The sequence below is a fragment of the Pyrus communis genome, chromosome 3 (assembly GCF_041283825.1).
Source record: "Pyrus communis isolate YQ-2024b chromosome 3, ASM4128382v1, whole genome shotgun sequence".
NCBI classification, from domain to species: Eukaryota; Viridiplantae; Streptophyta; class Magnoliopsida; order Rosales; family Rosaceae; genus Pyrus; species Pyrus communis.
Window position 1 is genome coordinate 22,707,158 of NC_142567.1, and position 17,437 is coordinate 22,724,594.

The 17,437-nt window shown below is 37.5% G+C and overlaps 3 protein-coding genes and 2 non-coding genes across 6 annotated transcripts; 3 read left to right on the forward strand and 2 right to left on the reverse strand.

The window, feature by feature from the left end:
- The first annotated feature begins 284 nt into the window (after positions 1 to 284).
- LOC137714747 (elongation factor 1-alpha) lies at positions 285 to 3,247 on the forward strand. 2 transcript variants are annotated; one of them, XM_068453886.2, is made up of 3 exons: positions 285 to 490; positions 1,478 to 1,960; positions 2,067 to 3,247. In XM_068453886.2, the coding sequence occupies exons 2-3, from the start codon at positions 1,499 to 1,501 to the stop codon at positions 2,946 to 2,948; spliced, it is 1,344 nt and encodes a 447-aa protein (XP_068309987.1). In that variant the 5' UTR covers positions 285 to 490; positions 1,478 to 1,498; the 3' UTR covers positions 2,949 to 3,247. The 2 variants fall into 2 exon arrangements, with proteins under 2 accessions (XP_068309987.1, XP_088547484.1); XM_088691358.1 differs by having other exon boundaries at positions 425 to 490; positions 772 to 1,960.
- Positions 1,065 to 1,145, forward strand: LOC137716648 (small nucleolar RNA SNORD25). The gene has a single exon (XR_011065713.1). It is a non-coding gene; the product is annotated as a small nucleolar RNA SNORD25 (small nucleolar RNA).
- LOC137716647 (small nucleolar RNA SNORD25) lies at positions 1,223 to 1,305 on the forward strand. The gene has a single exon (XR_011065712.1). It is a non-coding gene; the product is annotated as a small nucleolar RNA SNORD25 (small nucleolar RNA).
- A 1,645-nt stretch (positions 3,248 to 4,892) lies between the features above and the next one.
- LOC137715863 (protein disulfide isomerase-like 5-1) lies at positions 4,893 to 7,696 on the reverse strand. The gene is made up of 5 exons (XM_068455214.2): positions 7,500 to 7,696; positions 6,883 to 6,941; positions 6,617 to 6,792; positions 5,376 to 5,481; positions 4,893 to 5,267 (listed from the first exon to the last, which is right to left on the reverse strand). The coding sequence occupies exons 1-4, from the start codon at positions 7,617 to 7,619 to the stop codon at positions 5,387 to 5,389; spliced, it is 450 nt and encodes a 149-aa protein (XP_068311315.2). The 5' UTR covers positions 7,620 to 7,696; the 3' UTR covers positions 4,893 to 5,267; positions 5,376 to 5,386.
- Positions 7,697 to 9,311: 1,615 nt separating this feature from the next.
- Positions 9,312 to 12,423, reverse strand: LOC137714723 (vicilin-like seed storage protein At2g28490). The gene is made up of 4 exons (XM_068453866.2): positions 11,965 to 12,423; positions 11,492 to 11,670; positions 11,288 to 11,368; positions 9,312 to 10,546 (listed from the first exon to the last, which is right to left on the reverse strand). Exons 1-4 carry the CDS (start codon positions 12,374 to 12,376, stop codon positions 9,503 to 9,505), a joined length of 1,716 nt encoding a protein of 571 aa, XP_068309967.2. The 5' UTR covers positions 12,377 to 12,423; the 3' UTR covers positions 9,312 to 9,502.
- Between the last annotated feature and the right edge of the window lie 5,014 nt (positions 12,424 to 17,437).

Here is a 17,437-nt window from a genome sequence, read left to right on the forward strand (position 1 = left end):
AAAAATTTGTAACTGGAAAGAAGGTGAAAAAAAAAAGTAAATAAACAAATGGAAATGAAAGGGCAAGATGGTCATTTTGTTGAGAAAGAATATGCCAAAGTGCCAAAGAAGCAAATCATGTGTAAACAAAATAAAATGTAATTCGTTACTGCAAAGGAGGCTTAAAAAGTAAATAAACAAATGGCAATGAAAGGGCAGTGTGGTCATTTTGATGATAAAGAATATGCGCAAGTGCCAAAAGTAGCAACAACATGCATAAAGCATTAGGGCATCGCAAGACTCCTAAGCCAGCCGCAGTGATAAGTAAACATTACAACCGTTAGATCAAATCCCTGAAATCCAACGGCTCAGAAAGAAACCCTAACGAAACTGATGCAGTAGTCTCTCCCCTTTAAATCCCCGAGCTCCTCACTGTCTTCATCCTCTCCATCTCGCTCCTGAGTCTAAAAGTCGGCCGCGAGATCTTCTTTCGCTCCTCCATTTTCTTGAGGTTAGCACATCTCTCTCCTCTCTCTCTCTCTCTCTCAATGTAGATTTTCTTTCTGTATCAATGTTTATGGCTTCGAAGTTCTTGAAATCGTATCGTTTTGAATGTCATTTGATTGATTGAAGTGAATCGATGGTCTGGGTTTTGTTTATTGATCAATATTTGTGATAAGATCTGTGGGTTTTTGTTGAAATGGCATGTGGAGTCGTCGGTTTTAGGGGTTATTCGTTTTTTGATGAAAATGTTCGAGGATTTATGAACTGGGTTCTTGAATTTACATGCAGACACTTTCTTGTATCAGATGCAGGAAGATCCAATCTGAATTGGGTTTTGCAGTTAAGTTTGTTAGGCTTCATTATCTGGTTTGTGGATTTATCAGTTCCATGTGACTCGTTCCCTTGAAGCAATATTAATCGTGTTGCTTTCCATAAATTTTTACCTCGAATTTTTTCTTGTTTATTTGGGGATTATTGGTGCAACTAAATTTTTGCGTAAAGTAATTTCGTTATTTATTTTTAAAACGTTTATTTTGTTAATATTTAATAATATTATGCATTTGGGTTCAGTATTTTGATTGCAACAGTGATGATTCCTACAGACCTGTAATGATTTGCGGATATGATCGCAGATCTAAGAACATCTAAGGGACTGAGTTCAATTTTCTCTTGTTTGTTGTGCATGTTTACAAATTACATTAATTTTTTTTTTTAAATTTGTTACTCTAGTAATTATTTAAGTAACTGTGATGATTCCTACAGACCTGTAATGATTTGCGGTAATGATCGCATATCTAAGAACATCTAAGGGACTGAGTTCCAATTTATGTTTTCGTAAATGCTTGACAGTGTTGATTTGTATTTAATTCTTAAGATTGTCTTAAATTTGCTTTTTGTTTTTCCTTATGATGAATTCCAGTGCTGTCACGATCATATATTCATTTCAGGCTAATTGCCTGTTGTGTTTTGATGATTCTTGTTTTTGCACATGCAGATAATTTGCTGAAATCCCACCATGGGTAAGGAAAAGGTTCACATCAACATTGTGGTCATTGGACATGTCGACTCTGGGAAGTCGACCACCACTGGTCACTTGATCTACAAGCTTGGAGGAATTGACAAGCGTGTCATCGAGAGGTTCGAGAAGGAAGCTGCTGAGATGAACAAGAGGTCATTCAAGTATGCCTGGGTGCTGGACAAGCTCAAGGCTGAGCGTGAGCGTGGTATTACCATTGATATTGCCTTGTGGAAGTTTGAGACCACCAAGTACTACTGCACCGTTATTGATGCTCCTGGACATCGTGATTTCATTAAGAACATGATTACTGGTACCTCCCAGGCAGATTGTGCTGTCCTCATTATTGACTCCACCACTGGTGGCTTTGAAGCCGGTATTTCCAAGGATGGTCAGACTCGTGAGCATGCTTTGCTTGCTTTCACTCTTGGTGTCAAGCAGATGATTTGCTGCTGCAACAAGGTGAGCCTTATACATTATATGGAAATTTTATTGCATTTCAGTTGTAATGATTGTATTTATTTATTTACAGTTATAACTCATGTTTCATTATTTCTTCTTTTTCCAGATGGATGCCACCACTCCCAAGTACTCAAAAGCAAGGTATGATGAAATTGTTAAGGAAGTTTCATCCTACCTCAAGAAGGTTGGGTACAACCCCGACAAAATTGCCTTTGTCCCCATTTCCGGATTTGAGGGTGACAACATGATTGAGAGGTCCACCAATCTTGACTGGTACAAGGGACCAACCCTTCTTGAGGCCCTTGACCTGATCAATGAGCCTAAGAGGCCCTCAGACAAGCCCCTCCGTCTCCCACTTCAGGACGTGTACAAGATTGGTGGCATTGGAACTGTGCCTGTGGGACGAGTTGAAACTGGTGTTGTTAAGCCTGGTATGGTTGTGACCTTTGGTCCCACTGGTCTGACCACTGAAGTTAAGTCTGTTGAGATGCACCATGAAGCTCTCCAGGAGGCTCTCCCAGGTGACAATGTTGGGTTCAATGTGAAGAACGTTGCTGTCAAGGATCTCAAGCGTGGTTATGTTGCTTCCAACTCCAAGGATGATCCTGCAAAGGAGGCTGCCAACTTTACCTCCCAAGTCATCATCATGAACCACCCTGGCCAGATTGGAAATGGTTATGCTCCAGTTCTCGATTGCCACACCTCCCACATTGCCGTCAAGTTTGCTGAGATCTTGACCAAGATTGACAGGCGATCTGGTAAGGAGCTTGAGAAGGAACCGAAGTTCTTGAAGAATGGAGACGCTGGTATGGTTAAGATGATTCCCACCAAGCCCATGGTTGTCGAGACCTTCTCTGAGTACCCACCACTTGGTCGCTTTGCTGTGAGAGACATGCGTCAGACAGTTGCCGTTGGTGTGATCAAGAGTGTGGAGAAGAAGGATCCAACCGGTGCCAAGGTGACCAAGGCTGCAGCCAAGAAGAAATGAAGTGTGTTCTGTCGTCATCCGGCCGTAACTGGATTAGTTTTGTCGAATGTCGCTTATTTTCCATTTTTATGCTACTCTCTTAGTTTATTTGGGCAGGTTTTATGAGTTTTACATCGTAGCCCTCCTAACTTTGCTTGCAAGGATTGTTGGAGGAGCTGAGCGGCAAGAAGCGATTCGGGTTGCTCGGCAAGCTGTGTTGTATGCTATTTGTTATGGTTTATACATTGAGATGAGTCGTGTAGTTGGTTATTGGACAATTTCGTATTAATGTCTGCAACTTCTGTGTTTTGTCTCTTCAATATCCTTTTGCGTTGAATTTCTATGTTCGTTGCTTTGTTCTTGTAGGATTTTTTTTATCAGATTTGCATCTGTTTGTATGTTAAATTTATGTCATCGTCTCTGTTTTAAATCCATTAACGTTGGTATATATGGAGTCCTTGTGAAGCCTCTGTACTATGGATTTGTAATGGTGCTCTGGAGTATGGAGTTCAGAAAATTCGGCCCTTTTAAGGGAAACCAGTATTTGATGACTAAAAGGCCCCGAGTATCCTATAATTTGGAACTCTATGGAGCCGTTTGTTCGGCTTCACTAAATGGACTAGACTGGGTTACATCTTGGCTTCATCTTGTGCTTGATTCACGATGGGACTACATTTAATGAGATTCGCTTAGACTAAGTCGGACTAAAAGCTTTGTTTGTGTCTTAGCGAGGCCCCCCGAAATTGGTCGGACTGCTAAGCCAAATTTGCTTGCCTCACCCCTCCCTGCTTCGTTCCTCCCATCTGCTTCTATCCTGTGTCCATCAACCCCTTTCAAACCCAGATTCCGCAAAATTAAAAAAAAAATTGCAAAAAATTTGCAGCGGTTCCTTATTTAAAACCAGAACCAACTCCCAAAATTCGAACTTAGAAAACCCAGGAAATCCAAAAAAAAAAAAAAATGCAGTGGAATGATCATGGTTGTTTCAATCACACATGCACCCAGAAAACCCAAACCAGATCCAACCCTTATCCTCCACCTTTGAGCCAATCACACATGTAGCCCACCTCCTTCAATCTCTTTCTTGCTCTATGCTTTGATTTTAAGATTTGCAATTGATTTTGTGAGAGGAAGTGAAGAGGCAAGAGGGAGAGGTGAAGTGCAAAGGCAGGAGGTGAAGAAGATGAAGTGAAGAGGCAGAGGATTTGCAATAAAAAAGAGTTGGTCTATTCTTCTGATTAAAATAAGGGCGGAGAGGATTTGCAAACCTAAAACATAATTAGGTTTTTAAAAATTAAATAACTACAATATAATATTTTATAACAAATATTAGTTGTTTTTTGTTTTTTAAGGTAAAAGTAAATTAAAAATGATAAAAAAAAAAATTTGGGTTCTAAAAATATTTTAGTCCATAGTTTAGTCCTGCACCAAATACTTCACTGTTCTTATCCTGCTTAGTCCAAACCAAGTCAATCCAGCTTAGTTCCTAAAACTAGTCCATAGTACTAGTTCCCACTGTACCAAACACTTCACTATTCTTATCCTACTTAACCCAAGCCAAGCCAATCCAACTTAGTTCCTAAAGCTAGTCCGGTACAACAAACGCACCCACAAGCTTTGTGTATCTGTTTTTAGTAAATATCGATCTTGTGGTGAAAACTAATCGTTGTGCAATGAAATCTGTGCTTACTTATTAGGACAAGTTGTACATTCTGTCCATTTATGCACTTACCACGCACGGCCCTTTTTTTTCCTCCCACAAGGACCGGTTGAACGAGTGCCAATGGTTGTAAAAACTCGTATTTTACTCACTAAGATGCAAGTGTTTTTGCTCGCTGGCCAAATTAACGTTTACACTCTTATTTGTAACTTAATTGTATCATATTAAGAAATCATTATTTTGAGCACAAGCGCTTTCGGCAGAATGCTCTTTTATAACATATATGACAGTTAGCAAGATGATACTAATTAATAAGAGATCTCCAATCTCCAATATAAATTCGTTTGTCATGTCCGAAAACAACTTATAAATCCAACCACGAACCATTCGTGATGAAATTAAACCTGCAATAACTTAAAAATTGGACATTTACACCTACCTAACGAACATACAAACCAAATATCATGTGAAACTTACAGAGTTTTTAAATTCATTCATGAATACAAGCTGCTGTTGCCCATGTATCAGTTGTAGTTGGTATTTGCCCCACTGGAGTCACGACCCCGAGTCAAAATTGTTGTGCCCGAACCCAACCGCTGAACCTGAAGCTGAGCTGACGTCCATACAAGCATATACTGGGAGTCATGTGTGCTGATGCGGGTTCAACACGCAAGTCATATCTGCACCAGGTAAAGACATTCAATTGTTACATACCGATTGATTCCAGTGGAGCACTAAGGAGTCATATCAAAAGATTAGATTTCACAATCCAACGTCACAAGGTGTACCCGACAGTTCACTACAACTCTTTATCATTGTCAAGCTGTGCCTTTGTTGCTGCCTTTTCGGCTTCTTCTAAGACAAAGTTTTTAAGTGAGTCAACATCCCTCGGCCCTGATCATTTGCACAAGAAACAATAACTAAGTGAGATACTATACCACAGAAAGTCTAATACGTTATTGGAACAAGAAATTAAACACTCAGCCTTTAGTGGGCTGCACTTGACTCAAAGTCTACAAATAATATATACAGCTACATGAAACAGTTATTTGGACTGATAACAGATCAAATTCACTTCAAATGAATCCACAGCACGAGCACACCGCCACCGTGCCATCCCATGCCATGTGAAGATAAACTTACACATGACAACGTATCATCGGCTCGGGACACCACGGGGGAGATGTAACCATTACCATGGAAATCCTTCTCCGAATGTACATACTAATTAAGCCAAGGATTAGTCCCACAAGAAATATTAGCTCTATCACTGCTATACTAAACAAACCAGCCAAATCTTTCACAGGTACATACAGCACCACTCAAACATTCTCGCAATTTATATCTCACACTTCCTCCAGCAAAAATATAAAACAGGGCCAAAAAAAGAATATAAAAACATATATAAAACCATGCACACATCTTTATCAACATTGGGGTATGATAAGGTATGGTGCAGTACTATTTACCACTTTTCCACAATAATACTATATTACCTCTTTCAATGTTGACGTAGCCAAATGTTAGGACTTCTTATTTGTGATGGATTTCCAGTGTTGTTATTATACTTAGGACATTTCAACTGATGAGAACAAGTTGTAGGATAATAAATGATACCACAAAATAGCGGATGTGATGGCCAGTTTGTATGCCCAACATAAATTATAATGATTTCCCAAATGAATCTGTATTGAACTTATAATGAATATGGAAGCGCTAGTGATCTGAATTGAGAATAAATTGATATGAACACTTTCTTCTTCTTGGAAGTTATTACTAACAAGCAAATTCGGGTTTGTGAATCACGTAAATACGTGCCCAAGCCCACGAGGAGCTTGCACATAAAATCTATTTTCTAGACAAGGCACTTCAACAGGAATTTCATATAAATAGTGTTTAGATTATAATGTGATAGTATAAGTGCTGTTAGTAAGCCTGAGTAGATCAAATAGAAAAGATTTTATGCACCACAAAGATGACAACGAATGGAAACACAACTGATATAGCAGAAACGAAATTTGAATCGTACCTTGATATTTTGCGACTTCTTCACCATCATAGAATACTTTAAACGTAGGATACGAATGAATGTCAACTTTGGAACATACGGGTTTACTCGTACTGCAATCAACTTCCCCAACCTCTATTTCGTCTTCGCCTTCCACTGTCTTCCCAAGGTCCTCCCACAACGTACCCATGTTCTTACTGAAAGCAAATGTTGCTATTACTAGTAAGGATATCAATCCTTCATAATCTTTTCTAATCGTGAACTTGGCAGAGGTAGGGAAAACTTACCAATGTTTACACCACGGTACACAGAATTTCACAAACCATGCCGTGTCTCTCTCCTTCACCTAAGAAACACATACGCAAATAAACAATCAGCAAGTTGATAAAGGTGAAATACATGTCTCATTAGCTATAGCTTGAGATATACATTTCTCTTTCCAAATTACTTCCTACTTGATTAGCCTCTTGTTTTCCTGGAATCATACAGTTCTTATAAAACCCACATAACATTTTTCACTTTAACTTCCAGTCCAATTTCATAGACTCAAATCGCCATTTAATTCTGGCACCGATACTAAATTAACAAAATTGACAAGAAGGGCAAAACTAATTAGGCATTAGCATTGATAAGATCACCAGGGATTGATGAGCTAGTAAGGGAAAATGGGATCTGGGTTAGGGTTAAAAACCCTAATTAAATGTGCCTCTGTGTATAAATTGCAAAACAGGATCTGCATCAAACATCATAATCACAACACAGCCCTACCCAATCTGCCCGGAAATTGGGCGAAGAATCTAAGCGGTAAAATCATAGCCATAATTCATGAGCTTATTCAACAGATTCGATCTGTGAAATCGAATGCAAAAAAATGAAGAATTTGAAAGGGTTTTGGAGTTGTTACCTTGTCGGAGAAGGTGTCGGCGGTTAGGGTTATAACCTCGGCTTGGGTATGGGTTGTCAGCATTGGAAGAAGAAAGAGAAGTACTGAGATTAAAACTAGAGAAGCAGAGTGGGTTTTCATGGCTGCTGAGAATATTTCAAAATTTTCCGGGAAAATTAGATTGACGGACGAAGCTCTGCAAGCTATTCCCCAACTTCAGTTTCGTACTATATAGATATACCTAACGTTTTTGGTTGCACCTGGCCAAAAAGAAAAGCATGCCTTGCACGTGGCTCAGAGACGGTGCCGGAACCATGCAAACCTTGCAAGTGAGAGGATTATGTAAAAAACGAATTAGAATCATATTATTGCTAACCTAATGTAAGGTTAAGTTTACCCCTCTCTCCTTAGCATAAATAATATCGTTTATTAAAATAAAAAAAAATAATATTCTCTCCTCTTAATCTCTCTTCCTTTCTCTATTTTCCTATTTAAACAGTTACAATTTAGTCACGTCAATATCTTATTTTGAATTTTTTATATAGAAAAATTTATACCTCATCTTTTAAACATTGTAATATTACATATCTATTTAAAATACACTGTAATGTCATACTTTTGTATATTTTCATTCAATTTTATTGTTAAATGATGACGTGACAAATTCAGGGCTCACTCCCTCGCCCAAATGTAAGAAAATATAAAAGGGTAAATTACTATTTTACCACCTCAACTTTGAATCACATAACAAACTAATACCTCATGTTTTGAACATAGCAATGTCATAATAAACTCATGAATTCGTTGCAATGTCAAACTTTGTTTCCTTGTCCATCTATTTGTTTGTTAACCGCTGACATGGTAGGTGTGAGGCTTACTCCCTCGCCCACAGAAACTCCTTGCTGTTGGATTATTCATTGTAGTGTGTGACTTATCCCATTCACTAAATATATTCCATTCGCTAAATAGTTTGGGTCATATATTCCATTTGTTGAAGGTAGTACTAAGTATCAGATACTATATTCAATTGTACTTAAAAAACTGAAGTTTCGTCGTAAAACAATTAATGATATGAAACGTAGTCTAACTTACTTATAAATCCATACAAGGCCTTCTTACCGTTATTAGGGATTCTCCGCCTCACATGTGGCAGACTTTGAGCTTCATGATAATCTGCTTGAATACTATGAAGAAAGAGGTTCCACATAAGACCAATTGATAATATGAGAAGTAACTCAAGTTGCTTATAAATCCATGCAAGATTTCTTCTCTTATCAATTTGTGGTTCATTCTCAACAGTAATTAAACTTCTGTGAGAAATGCCAATAAGACTCTTAAAAGTAGAACTCTCTATACACTCTCTGTCACCTCACAGTTTAACGTTAATTTGTTAACATTATAAAATATTTAGCACGTAAAACTCTTTATAGATTATCTGTCACATCATAGTTTAACATCAATTTGTTAACATTATAAAATATTATGCTGGTTAACATTATAAAATATTGTGCCAAAGTATGAGGTGGCACAATCTATGAAAAGTCCCGAGGAAGCACCAATAACATTTCTTAACTTTTGTTTGAAGAGGGTTTTGAGAACACTATAGACTAAGACCAATAGGAGTATTGGTTCTTGAGGGTCTCGAGACCGTGAAGGGTGTACCATCTGGTTTTTAAAATCTCACCCCGTTCATTCCACACTCCTTCATCCGTTTCATTCACATTGCGTTAGTCACGACACAATTCTTGGTATTTCAAGTTGAGTTTCTGTGCCCAACAAGATGATTGAGATCGCACTAACAGTAAAACAAGCTATTCCGACGGTCACCAAACAAAAACAGAAAGTAGTACATTTCTTATTCGCGAGCAACTCATTCACAAACGTAACATAACAACAAATTTTAACCAAAAGAAGAAAGACAAGACCGAGTACAAAAGCTAAAAACATTAACAAAAAGCTCCTAAATAACCTTGAAAAATAAAAACTCCACAAAGCAAGACTCTTTATTCACCACAGAGACTCTCTCAATCAAATTCCATAACCATGTCATTCCCAATACTCTTGATCACCTCCGGCACCCTCTGAAACCTACCCTTGTCCCCTCTGTCATCCTTCCTTCTTCCCTTGCCCCTTCCTGCATCCCCCCTTCTCTCGCCCTCTCTTCTCTCTCCCTCCTCCGGCTGCCGCTGCTTCCTCTCTTCCTCCTCCTCCTTCGGTGGCTTCCTCTCTTCCCTGTACGGAGGTGCTGCTTGTGCCGTAGGCAAGATCACTGCCTCACGCTGAGCATCAATAAACTTTCTCAACCGGTCCTCGCTCACGCTGAAAGCAGCTGCAAGCTCTGGTCCTTTGAGCTCCTGAAGAACGGATGCTGCACCGACCAAAAACTGAGGCCTGTTCTTCCGCGCGGAAGTTGTGAATCCGAAGAACTCAAGTGGCCCGGTTCTTGACGCGATTTGACAGAATGCGAAGTACCTCGGCACCCAAAACACATCACCTTCTTGTATCTTGGCATTTATGGCTTGTGTCCCATTTGGGAACACAATCTGTAGCGTTCCGGAGCCTCTCAACACTATGCCGTATTCTGTCGCTCTGGGATTCACATGTGGTGCCATCATTGAACCGGCGGTGAGGTTGACAAGGTAAACGCCAATTCCAGAGTGTTCCAACGGTGAGTAATCAGAATGATCGAGCTGCATGCTCCATCCGTAATTGTTTCTGAAGTCGGGCTTTTTGTCGTAGAGATTGTAAGAGTCCGGTGATTTTCCTCTTCCCTTGCCCTTGTCATAGTCACCTCGCCTCTTCTTGTCGTAGTCATCTTGCCTCTTGTTTTCGTTCGAATCAACGCCAAACACCAAGTTCAAGAGCTTCCTCCATGACCATGTTTCTGATTTGCCTTGGTGATGATCTTCTTGTTGGATGTCAAACATACTCTTCATTTCTTGAAGTCTGTCTTGCTGTTTCAGCCGGAGGAATTTCGACCAGACGCTTGGCGAATGAGATTCCGGCACAAAGACAATCGGACCTTGTTGTTGACTTGTGAACATTTCGCTTAGTTCTGATGACGTGACCTGCAATATTGGACACGCATTTGTTTCTTTAATTTCTGATCACACTAATTAAAGCATATGATGACGTTTAATACATCACAAGGTACTGCAACACTCCCCAAATTCGTTTACTAAATTGTTTACCAATTGATGTAATCAAAGACTCAGAGAGTTTCGAGATGATGCGGTAGACTGGTAATATTCCATTATTCAAATTTGAGTTCACTCCAGATCAGCAGAAAACACTTGCATGATAGGGATGATGCCACCACGGGTCCCAATTCATGCAAGTCCTTCTCAAAAATGAACTCATGTACCTCTAAGCTCTAACATTAGAAAATTTGATACAAAATTTGGTGTGTTCTAGGATTATTGTTAATTATACAGAAAATTGGAGAACGCCCCATTGCAATATAAAAATCCATTCAAATTAATATCCGAGTTCGACAAAACGTGGAGCATTGGTCCTCACACTTCTTTAGATTTTCTGTCAAAGGCACATGAAAAAGTGCATGAGTCCCCTTTAATGGATAAATCCGGGATACCAACCACACTATTTAACGCATGTCACGTGCTTAATTTTGACAAGAAAAATTATAGTGTGCTTAATTTTGACAAGAAAAATTATAGGGTTGGTGTCACGTATTTGTGGATTTCATATATCAATTTGAATGGATTCTTACTTATAATAATACGATGATAAATACTATGTAGCAATTTTAAATTTAAGAACTGATCATAATAAAGCTGTGATGTACTTACATTGAAGGCATTTGCAAGTACTTCATGGTCAAATCCAGCAATAACGGACTGTGGGTTGCTTCCTCCGCCAATGAAGAAAGACTGCATTATTTTCCAAAACACTCAAATTACTTTACGGATGCTGAAAGTTTGAATTACGGTAAACCCTAATTAGATTTTTTTATGATTAATTTAAGAAATTATATATTTTTTGTTGTTGTGTACCTGCAAACCCATTCCCAAACTCTCAGAAATGTCGATGCTGCAAATGATGTGAACCCTCTGGCCCTCCCCAGTATTCACCAAGTAAAATGGAGACCCAGCTGGAATTATATACACATCCCCTGCCTTCAATCTCCTCTCTCCCAATTCATCTTTGTAGATCAACCCCACCTTTACTTCTCCTGCAACCAAACAATTATAATTCATTTCCACAAATCATGAGAATCAAATTCAAAAACAACCCATCAAAGGGAATTGTTCACTAAAAAAATTGGAAGTCCTACTTTCCACAATTGCATGCATAATATTCAAATCACAAAAATAAATGCAAATATCCACACAAAAAAGAAAATAAAAGCAAATAATTAAGAAATATATTAAAAATTAAGATTCCATTATCCACTATACCCTTTAAAAAGTAAAGGCAAAATTAAGAAAACAAATTCTCTTAATTAGTCGATTAGTAATACGATTACCTCTGCGGACGAAGAGGATGAGATTGGAGTCGAGATACTGAGGAATAAAGAGGGACTTAGGCTCCATGGTAATAAACCCAATATGCATGGGCTTATATACAGCCCTACCATGCGCACTCATCACCACTCTCATCTCTCCTGCTGCAGTTTTCACTACATGCTTTGCTTCTGGCAGCAAAAACCTATCTTCTCTCGATTCTACCCCTCCCCATTCCGGATATTGCTCCTCCTCCTTCTCCTCCGGCCACCTCCTCCTCCCACCGCTTTCCTGCTCCTCCCTCCAATCTTCTTTCTCCTCCGTCGTCCCTGTCCTCCAACCCTCATCCTGGTCACCAGTGTACCCCACTGTCATTGAAACTCCGTAGCACATCACCAGCAACAAAACCACAAGCCTCATCATTTTGTTTCCCATTTTTTCTTCTTTTTTGCTTTCTCTGTGATGATTTCTGTGAATTAAACTTTAGGGTGAAGTGTGGGGTTTATAGAGGAGAGGGAGAGAGGGGGGACACGTGTCGGCCATGCAGATTTGGGGTTTGCTGGCGGTTTATTGTTTAGACACAGTTGGGGTTTGAAAGAGAAATATTCGCACACAGCGTGAGAGCGTGACAGACAGAGACAGAGTTATCACTTGACGCAGCTTGAATAAACCAACCTGCCTACGATCTACTCCTCCTGTTCAGAAACGATTCAGATTCTTTGTTTTTATCTAGTTTTAAATGACTGTGTTTACTTTACAAGTAATGCTTCATTTATCATCTAATTGTACTATTATTGTGTATTATCTCTTTATTAAAGGATTCTTTGTTTTTATCTAGTTTTAAACGACTGTGTTTACTTTACAAGTAATGCTTCATTTATCATCTACTTGTACTATTATTGTGTATTATCTCTTTATTAAAGGTAAAACTCAACAACGCATGTGAGTTTTATCTCTGTTATAAAGATTATATATTAGAAATAGAGTCAATCAGCACATATAGATCTCATCTTTGTTAGAAATATTAGATATTAGATTAGTCACCGACATGATTTGAACTCACGCCGTTATGCAAGGACTCAACTGTTTTTCACCACTGTGGTAAATGGCCACTTGCTCTTTAGTAGAAATATGATATAAATAGATGGTAGGAATAATATTTTTGTCATATTCGACTCCATAAATCGGCTTAAATAACAAACCTTTAAACTTTTGGGAACTTTCATGACAAGATCTTGGGCTAAGTGTATTTTAATAAAAAATCATGCTATAATTTTATATTTAATTAAATAGACTTAAATTTTAATAACAAACTCTTAAATTTTAATAAAAAGGACAAAAGAACATAAACTTTAATGAAAAAAAACATAATTTTAACATTAAAATAAATTTAAAAAAATATCTGACGAGTGGATCCACGCATCCTCACACAAACTGTTTATGAAACTTTCTACATTGTTTATAAAACTTAACGGTACCACAATGTTTATGAAATTTATTACACTGTTTATGAAACTTACTATACTGTTTATGAAAAATTACGACACTGCTTATGAAACTTACTACATTATTTATGAAACTCAACGGTACTACACTGTTTATGAAATTTAACTGTGCTACACTGTTTATGAAACTTAATGGTACTACACTGTTTATGAAACTTTACGGTACTACATTCTTCTCTCTCCTCTTCTTGAATTTTCTTGGCACATTCTCACATTCCAAACACATTTTCTTATTCTAATTTTCTTCGATACTCATCAAATTTTATTTGTATCTCTTCAATTTCTTAACTTTCTACACCAATTACTTAATTTTCTTCTATTGCCCGCCCATCTGCAGCTTCCTCTTCTCCTCCACCTACAATCTTAACTTTCTACACCACGTATTATTATGTAAGTGGTGGGAAATTTTATTTTTTAACACAAGAATCTCACAACTTGTATAGAGATGTGGTGTATCACTCTGTATTCTGGGCACATTGAAAAATCTCTCATCATCTTACTACTATTGGAAACAACACCACAAAAATAAAACTAGGAAAATGTTATTCAATTTGAAGTCTTTATATTATTCTAAGAAAAATATAATAATGATAATGGCTTAATGTTAGCTGACAATGGGGGTGGATTTTTTTTGTTTGGGGGGGTGGGGGGGAGGGGGTATGCTCGCCGATCTATACACTAGTACAAAAACATACTTGCGCGACGAAGCAAATTGCGTCGCGCAAAGTGTGTTTGCGCAACGATGACAACAAAACGTCACGCAAAGACATTTTGAGCAACAAAACTTTGCACGACGAAGACTGTTGTTGCGCAAAACAGTTTTGTGCGACGAATGTGTACTTTCGTTGTGCAAAATAGCTTTGGATTGCTAACAAGGATATGAAGGTATGCATCAGTTACCATAAACTTGATTGTTTGAATGATGTGTGCAACTAACAATGGTGATTCATGAATCATTGCGCCTATATCCCCCGGTTAGTGTGGTGTTAAGAGAGGCTTTCAAGGATATAAAGTTTGGGGACATTCAGGTTCCAAAGGGTATCAATGTTTAGATAATGGCGATTACATTTGTTGTGAAAAACAGCTTTGGGTTGCTAACAAGGACATGAAGGTATGCATCAGTTACCATAAACTTGATTGTTTGAATGATGTGTGCAACTAACAATGGTGATTCATGAATCATTGCGCCTATATCCCTCGATTAGTGTGGTGTTAAGAGAGGCTTTCAAGGACATGAAGTTCGGGGACATTCAGGTTCCAAAGGGTATCAATGTTTTGGATAATGGTGATAACATTGCACACTAATTCGGAATTATAGGGACTCGATTTGTATCCATTCAACCCCAACAGGTTTGCGAATAGGATCACAGGCAAACTTCCACACTTGTACATGCCATTCGGAGTTGGTCCTTGAGGGTGTCTTGGACAAAACTTTGCCATGGTTGAACTCAAGGTTCTGATAGCTCTCAGAGTATCCAACTTCTCCTTCTCGCTTTCCCCCAAGTACCGCCATGCGCCTACTCTTAGATTGGTCGTAGAGCCAGAACATGATGTTGATCTCTTGGTGAAGAAGTTATGACAAGGAACAGCTAAAATTTTGCTGGAAAATAATAGGGGTTAGTTGGGTTCCCTGCTCTCTAGAGTTTAGTTTTAGTTTGTTCACTTGTAAGCTTTTTATTTATTTCGCTGGTTCCAATTCGGCTTGTTTATTTGTATTGCTTGTTGTAGATTTTTGTTTTATGTTCGAACATCTTGTATGTACATTTTCATATATTTTATAATTAAATATTTTTTCTTGGTTTATTAATTATTTTTTATAATTTAATTAAAATATTTATAAAAAAATTAAATAAAAAATATTTTGCGCTAAAGCTCTTTGCGCGAAGCACGTTACTTTTTCGTTGCACAAAAGCTCTTTACGTGACACAGGTTCTCTTGTCTTGCAAGGTCATTTTGCGCGACGCAAGTGTTGTCGTCATGCAAAAGATCTTTGCGTGACGCAGTTTCTGTTGTCACGCAAAATCCTTTTGTGCGACACATGTGTTGTTGTCGTGCAAATGCCTTTTGCGCGACGCATGTTATCTCTTCGTTGCGCAAACCCTGCTTTCACGGACTTTATGTGACGGTTTGCACGCGACGAATATGTCGTTGGGCTAATTTTCAGGCAATGCTTTTTGACTTTGCGTGACGCAAACTGTTTTTTGTACTAGTGATATGGTGTTTTTTATGTTTTTATTTTATTTTATTTTTTGTCCTTTATCATTAAATAAAGTTCATGGATGAGTTTTGATTAAAATGCGAATATTTGGAGTCATTTTCATTAGTTTTCCTTAAACTTTATTATGAGTTTGAACTGTCTTATATTTCTAGATTTTTTAGATTTAATTAAAAAATAGACATTGTTAGTGAAAAGGACTAATGAGACAACACATTATTAAGTTTGATGACTTCAAAAACGAGTGTGTTGGTTATATCTAGTGGTGGATCTAAGATTCTAACATCGGATGGTCATAGTTAAGGTACGCTAAGCACTAATCGGGCAACAAACTAGGGGGCCATCCTAGGCGGACTAGGTTGATTTAATTTTTTATATATATCACATAAATATGTGGATATTTACACTTGAAAATCTGTATTTGTACTAAGAATTTGAGTTTATTACTTTAATTAGGTTTATTATTAAACATATAACATTAAAAATATCATAAGTTTGCTTTAGTAGATGAAAGTTCAAATGATTATGAGTTCGTAGTACTTTACGAACTATTTTTTAGAGCGTGTGAATTTATAGTGACTTTTAAAAGAAATAATGGCGTCAAATATGTGGTATAAAAGCATTGGTTGAGTAATTTTCATCCGTTTGTTAATTAAAATGTTAGATGACACAACTGATTGGAAAAACAATTAAAAAAAAAGAAAGAGAAAAGTGGGGAGTTGGTCAAGTGGGAAATGAAGAGAGAGTCTTTCTTCTTCGTTGGAACCAAGGTCTAAGAACAACAGAGTTATGGTGGTCTTTCTTCTTGGTTCAAAGCTTATGTTGTACAACATATGCACAGTCAGGGTGGTCTTCTCTTTTCCACCACTTGTCTAGACCATTAGATGGTCATTCAGAGCTTCTCACAAGCACTTATTTAGACTTCTGGATGGTTCTGGGACCACTGGGTCCCGAGACCACTTGGATTCGGCTATATTATCTCATTTAATTAGGGAATGTTTTTGCTCACCAAGTGATGGTGATGTCTACCACCCTTTAAATGAGTTTAAATTTCGAGATATGTGTAATAGATAGACACAAATCTCAAAATTTAAACTCATCTAACAATGATAAATATGGTGGTGATCATTACCACCACTTGAGGGTGGTGAACAAAAATACAACTATTAAATTATGATCAATAAAAGCATTAACATGCAGTGAGATAGAAGTAAATGATAAAAGTGGCCATCAATGTTGAAATACAGATCATTTTCCTTATCTTCTATAATGACATATAGTGTACCGCTCTGTGTTCTGGGCACATTAAAAATCTCTTTTAATTGAGGGTCATGCTTCTAAATCCAGAGTTGAATATTGTAAATGAGATGTTTTAAGTTTAATTATCGTCAAATACGAATTTGAACTACATTATTGATAATACATTGTGAGACTTAACCCATCTCCTTCCTCTTAGTGTAAATAATATTGGTGGTTCAAAAACAAAAAAATAGTATAACTTTGCATTTATCTCTAGTCATATACTCTTAAACTTTTCGGTGAATTGGAGATCTTCAAATATAATAGTGCAAGTTATATAATTCACAATGCATAAATAATTAAATTTAACTTTTTACTCTGGTGTTTTAGTAAAAACGTTGAGTAAAAAAAAACTTGTGTATAATCAAAGGGGGTAGTTTCAGTTTTAACTTACGATTATATATAAAATACTTTATACATAACTTCAAAGTCATAAATGACTAACATTTTTTAAAGTCAAATATAATTTGACTCAAA

Bases quoted from the DNA above. Each gene is read 5' to 3' on its own strand.
- LOC137714747 (XM_068453886.2), top strand. From the start codon at position 1,499: ATGGGTAAGGAAAAGGTTCACATCAACATTGTGGTCATTGGACATGTC. The intron at 1,961-2,066 runs GTGAGCCTTATA...TTCTTTTTCCAG, and splicing joins TGATTTGCTGCTGCAACAAG to ATGGATGCCACCACTCCCAA.
- LOC137715863 (XM_068455214.2), bottom strand. From the start codon at position 7,619: ATGAAAACCCACTCTGCTTCTCTAGTTTTAATCTCAGTACTTCTCTTT. The intron at 6,793-6,882 runs GTAAGTTTTCCC...ATTTGCTTTCAG, and splicing joins GTACCGTGGTGTAAACATTG to TAAGAACATGGGTACGTTGT. The intron at 5,482-6,616 runs GTACGATTCAAA...GCAAATGATCAG, and splicing joins AGAAGTCGCAAAATATCAAG to GGCCGAGGGATGTTGACTCA.
- LOC137714723 (XM_068453866.2), bottom strand. From the start codon at position 12,376: ATGGGAAACAAAATGATGAGGCTTGTGGTTTTGTTGCTGGTGATGTGC. The intron at 11,369-11,491 runs GTACACAACAAC...AAAATAATGCAG, and splicing joins GTTTGGGAATGGGTTTGCAG to TCTTTCTTCATTGGCGGAGG. The intron at 10,547-11,287 runs GTAAGTACATCA...CCAATATTGCAG, and splicing joins TACTTGCAAATGCCTTCAAT to GTCACGTCATCAGAACTAAG.